Source organism: Hylaeus volcanicus, chromosome 9 (assembly GCF_026283585.1).
Source record: "Hylaeus volcanicus isolate JK05 chromosome 9, UHH_iyHylVolc1.0_haploid, whole genome shotgun sequence".
In the NCBI taxonomy this organism is placed as follows: Eukaryota; Metazoa; Arthropoda; class Insecta; order Hymenoptera; family Colletidae; genus Hylaeus; species Hylaeus volcanicus.
Window position 1 is genome coordinate 3,567,469 of NC_071984.1, and position 6,330 is coordinate 3,573,798.

At 40.2% G+C, this 6,330-nt stretch overlaps 2 protein-coding genes across 6 annotated transcripts in view; both read right to left on the reverse strand.

Moving 5' to 3' along the window:
* LOC128881880 (uncharacterized) overlaps window positions 1–2,832 on the reverse strand; it is a 4,143-nt gene extending 1,311 nt beyond the window's left edge. The window contains exons 1-3 of one of the 3 annotated variants that reach the window (XM_054133270.1): window positions 2,697–2,832; window positions 648–909; window positions 377–475 (exon numbers count right to left, since the gene is read on the reverse strand). In XM_054133270.1, coding sequence (XP_053989245.1) covers window positions 377–475; window positions 648–909; window positions 2,697–2,728 — 393 coding nt within the window. In that variant the 5' untranslated portion in view covers window positions 2,729–2,832. Of the gene's footprint in view, window positions 1–376; window positions 476–647; window positions 910–1,505; window positions 2,511–2,696 lie in introns of those variants that run through there. The other 2 variants (XM_054133271.1, XM_054133272.1) reach the window with 2 other exon arrangements.
* On the reverse strand, window positions 2,663–5,816 carry LOC128881879 (uncharacterized). 3 transcript variants are annotated; one of them, XM_054133268.1, is made up of 4 exons: window positions 4,530–4,674; window positions 4,002–4,287; window positions 3,303–3,590; window positions 2,663–3,233 (listed from the first exon to the last, which is right to left on the reverse strand). In XM_054133268.1, exons 1-4 carry the CDS (start codon window positions 4,532–4,534, stop codon window positions 3,099–3,101), a joined length of 714 nt encoding a protein of 237 aa, XP_053989243.1. In that variant the 5' UTR covers window positions 4,535–4,674; the 3' UTR covers window positions 2,663–3,098. The 3 variants fall into 3 exon arrangements, with proteins under 3 accessions (XP_053989243.1, XP_053989242.1, XP_053989241.1); XM_054133267.1 differs by lacking the exon at window positions 4,530–4,674 and adding an exon at window positions 5,627–5,816 and having other exon boundaries at window positions 2,663–3,590; XM_054133266.1 differs by having other exon boundaries at window positions 2,663–3,590.
* Window positions 5,817–6,330: the final 514 nt, after the last annotated feature.

A 6,330-nucleotide genomic window follows, 5' to 3' on the forward strand; every position in this document is an offset into this window, starting at 1 on the left:
AAACTACCCAAATCTTCAAACCTTCAAACCTCTCCAAACATAGAGTAATCATAGCAAATATAGTGTGACAATGAATGTAAAAGAAATGATATATAAACAATCTATTTATAACGAGGAACAAGCTATCCAAACAGTCTCCAAACCTTCAAACCTCTTCAAACATGGAGCAGCCATAGCAAATATAGTATAACAATGATTATAAAAATATTCGATTTATCTCCTGAAGTAGTGATGATATCTAAAAGTAAGGAAATGAACAACAATCTATTTTTAATTTGAAACGAACTGTTCAAACAGTCTCCAACCTAACCACTCCAAGCATAAAACTATTGAAATTGACTGTTACCAGGGGAGAGTCGCATCGTTACCAACTCACCCCACCGATAAGGTTGATCAGTTCCCGACACGATTGGTGCTGGAATTTCTCTTCGATGAACCTGTCCATCTCATCCTTCTCTCCCTCTTTTGGTCTCGCCTACAAAATACGAATAATTCAAACCCATTCCACGAAAAGGAGACATACCAGAGCCAGGAAATAAATTGACGGAGAAAAGGAGAAAGTGGAAGGGAAAGTAGCCTGGGCAGGCTCTGCGCAAGCTAGACGAATAAAATGGAATAAAACCGTGAAGAATGCGCGAAAGACTTGCGTGTATCTTGTTGAAAGCGACCGCTGCCAGCTCGTCGGTTTCCTTATCGACGGCGATTATCGTGGCGCCGTCTTTCACGATTTCCCTGAAGAGCAGTTCCATCTCTTCGGGCGCCCCAGGATCTTCCAATAATCCCAGGCCCACGGCCAGGCACTCTTGCTTCATAGTCTGCCCCAGTACCTTCATTGCCTCCTCTATTTTATCCTTGGTCAGCATCTTAAACACCAGCTGGCCGAGTCTCACATTCTCAGACATACCTGGTCTTGTTAACAAAATTATATAGGTCTTAATATATTATCTCGATTTTACTTTAACATTCGCGTACAGTCCCAACAAGCATCGTTCGATAATAACAGCTTCATTAATTCGGGATTATTCATAGGGGAGGCTTGTTGCTGTCTTTGTTTTAATAATACAGCCACACCTTTATTGATAACGGAATCTCAAGGCAAAATTGTTGTTGTTTTTCTCTTAATAATACAGCCTCAGCTTCAGTAAGGCATCCTTTCCATAAAGGAGTCTCAAGGAAAAATTCGTACAAGGAACAGTTGATGGTACAATTAAAAAGGAATATAATTTCAGAAACAATTAGAATAATTACATAGGAAATGAGCATATGTCCGTGCCTTTGAATCTTACATTACATTCAAATTTCATTCAAATTTCATTTACATTAACATTCAAGATTACTGATAAGTGATGCTTGTTGTCGTCTTTCTGTTAATAATACAACTTTGGATTTATTAGTAAAGGAATCTCAAAGAAAAGTTTGAGGATAGTACATCATCGATAGTATAATAATAAAAAACAAAAATGATTTTGGAAATAATTATTAAGGAAATGAGCAGGTGTCCTTGCCTTCGAGTTACTTGTCCCTGTTGGTTTACTTGAGAAGTTCGCGACTCGATTCACTCGCACGCGATAACGATCTACACGATGACGCGATGGCAGAACGAAGTTAGATTGGAACTGGTTGAAGCACGCAACCTACGCTCTATTATCGTCTCTGTTGATGCAGCCACTGTGCTTGATAACCGAGCCAGCGCGTGCAATGAGCGCCGGCTAAACATGTCTGTTATCTGCGCACGTGCTCCAGAAGTCATCCAGTATCTCCCCTGTTCTTAGTTTTCTCTCGATGCACTCGATGTCAGACCAACACACGATAGTAAACAAATCTCAGATACCTCTCCAAACAGAGTAGTCGCAGCAAACATGGTATAACAATGATCATAAAGAAATATTCGATTTATCTCTCCAAGTATTGATATTTAAAATTAATGATACGAACGGTAATGTATTTTTAGGGAGTGTTTGAATAGTCTCCAAACCTCCAGAACTCTCCAAACATGGAGCAGTCATAGCAAATATTGTGCGACAATGATTATAAAAGTAATGATATATTCAGTAAGCTATTTATAACAAGAAACAATTTGTTCAAACAGTCTCCAAACCTTCAGAACTCTCCAAACATGGAGCAGTCATAGCAAATATTGTGCGACAATGATTATAAAAGTAATGATATATTCAGTAATCTATTTATAACGAGAAACAATTTGTTCAAACAGTCTCCAAACCTTCAGAACTCTCCAAACATGGAGCAGTCATAGCAAATATTGTGCGACAATGATTATAAAAGTAATTACATAGAAAATAATCTATTTATAATGAGAAACAATTTGTTCAAACAGTCTCCAAACCTTCAGAACTCTCCAAACATGGAGCAGTCATAGCAAATCTAGTCTCACAATGATTATAAAAGTAATACTACATACAATAATCATCAATTTATATTAAGAAATCTGTTCAGTCTCGAAACCTCCAAACCTCTCCAAACATATAGCACTCATAGCAAGTATAATATATTGTGTTTTAAAATGTCTCTAAATAAAATAATCCATCTATAATACTAAACAAACAATCCAAACCGAACTACCCAAACCTCCAAACCTCCAGACCTCTTCAAACCTTTCCAAACCTCTGCAGGTGTTAGGAAGTACAGTATAAAAACGATTGCATTCATCACACTCTATTTATTAGCGGGAAGTTTACCTTTCTCGAGCGCCACAAATACGCGATAGCATTTGACGTTGCTTTGACGGAAGCGCCGATTACAATAGAAACTACAAACGAGAATGCGCTTATCTGGACGATTACAGAAACAATGATGCGCGTTCGGAACGTTGCGTTATCGTGCTCGAAGGTCTCATTTGTCCGCGAGCCTCATTAATATCTCTGCGTTGTTGTCGTACGACGAACGCAAGCTTACGTAATTGGAACACCGCGTCCCGTTACAGAAACATAGTTGAATATCTCGCGAGACGTGTAACAATATTAAATTTCGTATCTAAATTACGTAAAGAGATAAGATCACAGTAAATGAATATTAAACAGTCGAGTAGATTGCTGTCGTCTAAGTAAATTATTTTTCCTAGAATTAACATGAATCCAAGGTTAAGCCAACCTCTTGGCCACGAGTATGCAGCCCTTGTGTTCGTCCCCTATCCTCTCGCTGTAGGGTTTCCCCCCAAAGTAGAACTCTGAATAATCAACGCGCGCCAACACCTCGAATCCGCATTTGGCAGCTATCTTTTGAGAGAAATTCGAAGTCATTATGGCGGACACCAGGCTGGGAATCGCGTCAGAGTTATGTATAACCTTTTCGTTGTTGATCTTCAGAGGGGTTTTCGCTGATTTTCCTCTCTTCAATTCCTTGGCCAGCTCGATGGACGAGGTCACCAGCAACTCCCCTATTCGACGTTGCTGCTTGTCAGGTAGCGTGGCCAGGAACATGATCTCGAAGACGCAGCTGGTGTTGTAGTGTTTGAACAGGTTCACCCTCGAGTCTACGTTCACCATGAACTCCACCAGGGCCTTGGACGATTTGTGCTTGCAGTTTTCGCCGAACTCCTCGAACGCGCTCTTTTCTGCGTTGCTGTTCAACACCTGGAATTAATTGTTGAGGAATTTAGAGAAATTAGTTACCAGTGGAGAAAGCTTTTAATTGTAAGGGGGGAGGAATGCAAGACCTCAGCCCAATTTTGTTTAAACTTTCCTCCTTTACTGGTCAATTTTGTTTATACGTAAATAGTATAATTATTATATAATTTAAATATCGTTTAAAAACACACTTTTTTGGATAATTACAACCCAATTTGATCGAGTAAAAATCTCACAGCATCCGGCGGGGATCGAACCCAGGTTTACAGCGTGCGAGCTCGATGCACCGTCCCTTGGACCACAATGGTATCCATGAGATGTTCTCACGGAATTACATTTTAATAACAAAATCTACCGGTACGTTAAACTTCGAAGTGTATGAAACGTTCTAAGAATTATTTATTAAATTTCATTCACTTGAATCTTGTTGAAAGCGACTCCCACGACTTCTCCAGTGGCCACCTCGATGGCCACCACGCTGACGCCATCTTTGGCAGCGTCTACGCAAAGTTCCTCGAGCTCTTCCGGCGCTCCAGGTTCCGACGTCAAAGATACACCCCTGCAGACGTTTTCGAGAACGAAGAAGCTCTTTCTTATGACGTTTAGGGCTCCCTCGAGGGTGTCCTCTGTCAAGGACTCGAACTCGATGGCTCCGTCCTCCGTGGAGCCCCAGGGCCTGTACGATGGCATCCTGTTTCTGGTCCTGATACGAAAAAGAAAACGAATATTATTATCGAATAATATTAACAATTTTGTTGTTAATTAATCGTCGATAATTAATCGAAGAGACGCAGCTTTTTCCAAAATTCAAATCTGTGTAAAAGACACCGTGAATAAAAATTGTAATTCTAACTTAATCACTGTTAATTGGAAATCATGATCACGCTTCCGATATAATTTAAACAAACGGATTCGAATGTCGTCGGACATTTTCTTTCTTCGTACCTCATGTTGAGATGTCGACGACTCGCAGTATACCGAGTGACTGGCCATTATGGACGATCGTGTTTTGATTATATGTCCGCGCACACATGCTAATAATGATGTACAGACAGTATATCACTATTGTCAGTTGCGACGACGCTTCTCTACCGGTCAATTGATCAGCGATAGAAGAAGCCTGGCCTTAGTTTACAACTCGTTTTTAATACGCGATTATACGAGGCGACTGTACGCAGAAATGACACGAGAAAATTGCCGCCATTAATTTTAACCTCGCTCACGAAGTTTCCAGTTGAGACAATCGCGACGCACACATGCAGAAGGAAATTGATACGGTGAAATTCCTTGGTGTCGAATGGGCTCATTGTACTCGGCAACGATCGGCTGCTAGTACCGCGGTATCGTTAAATAATGGGCTGCAGATTAAAAAAAAAAACCGTGACGCATAACGTTAATGTTTACGCGAGAATCGGTCAAACAAGAAGTCAATGAACCACCTCTGATTCAGAATTTCCCCTACTGGGGTGTCCGAAAGGTCAACGAGGTCCTTTCAGCCTAATTACGTTTTGAACCGTTCAATGAGATAAATAATACGAAAAATAGTACAATTAACATTGTTAATGGTGCGGTTAATTCAGGGACTTGGATAATTTTTGTCTAATTCAGGGACTTGGATAATTTGTAAATCTACGAAATTTACAATTCTGTTATTTGTTTTCTTGCTTCTTATCCCTTACGAAATGGGAAATAAATAATCTGAAAAGTGATACGATTAATATAGTAAATATTCTGCTTTGATTTTCTGCGTCTCTTCAAAATTTTACTGCGATTCTCGCAATGGAAGAATAAATAGTCCGTAAAAATGGTAGAATCAGCATCGTTAACATTTTGTTTTTTTCGTATGTTCCTTGACTCGATACAAACGAGATACGCGGTATCAATCGCGATATCTTTCTGGAAACGTTTACGATCAGATAACGTGGGAACTGTCACTGATAAGGGGGGGCGATAAGGCGATCGCAGCTGTCAAATTAGAAGAAGAGCGATTAGCAGATTCTCGCGAAGAGAAAATAGGAGAACGAGATCTCGGCATTACTTACAACTTGTCCGATTGTGTCAACAAGAAGAGATCCTGAGACCCTACGGTGGTTTCTTCGGGGGGCTGAAGTGGACAATTGGAGGCAATTGCAACGCGATTCGAAATGACAATTGCACCCGCTGGGAGCTTAGGTTGTGTCGATGCAATCCACGAAGATGCTTCCCGCGATTACAACGCTAGACTGCTGGGATTCCCCTAGCGACGCGCGCAGGACTGTAGTCTAGGAGGGGACTCCCCCGAAAAATATCTGAAGAATAAATCCAACACAGGCCGCAACCCTTTGACATTTGTCTACGAATGGATTTTCTTGCGCGATTCTTAAACAATGACACGTTTAATACCTCGTTGAACATTGTAATACCTTCATCAATTGTGCAAAATTGTGTAATTGTCCAAATTTCTGTGGTAATATCCGAAGATTAAATGCACTCGAGAGGCCACAACCGAAAAGTATCGGCAGGAACGAGGCGATACTAACGTAACAATGGAAGTTATCGTATTTGCCACGAAAATGAAAAATCGACTTTTTAGCAGATCTCCGTGTTTCAAGGTCGTTGGAGTAATTCTAGCCTACTTTTAAATAAATGGAGAAAAGTTTTTCGTTAACGTTTTTTAATACTACAAATGTTTTATATCATTCTGTCTATATTATATCATCATTCTGTCCTTGTCTCTCCTCCGATTGTTGTATCTCCTTCTCTGTCA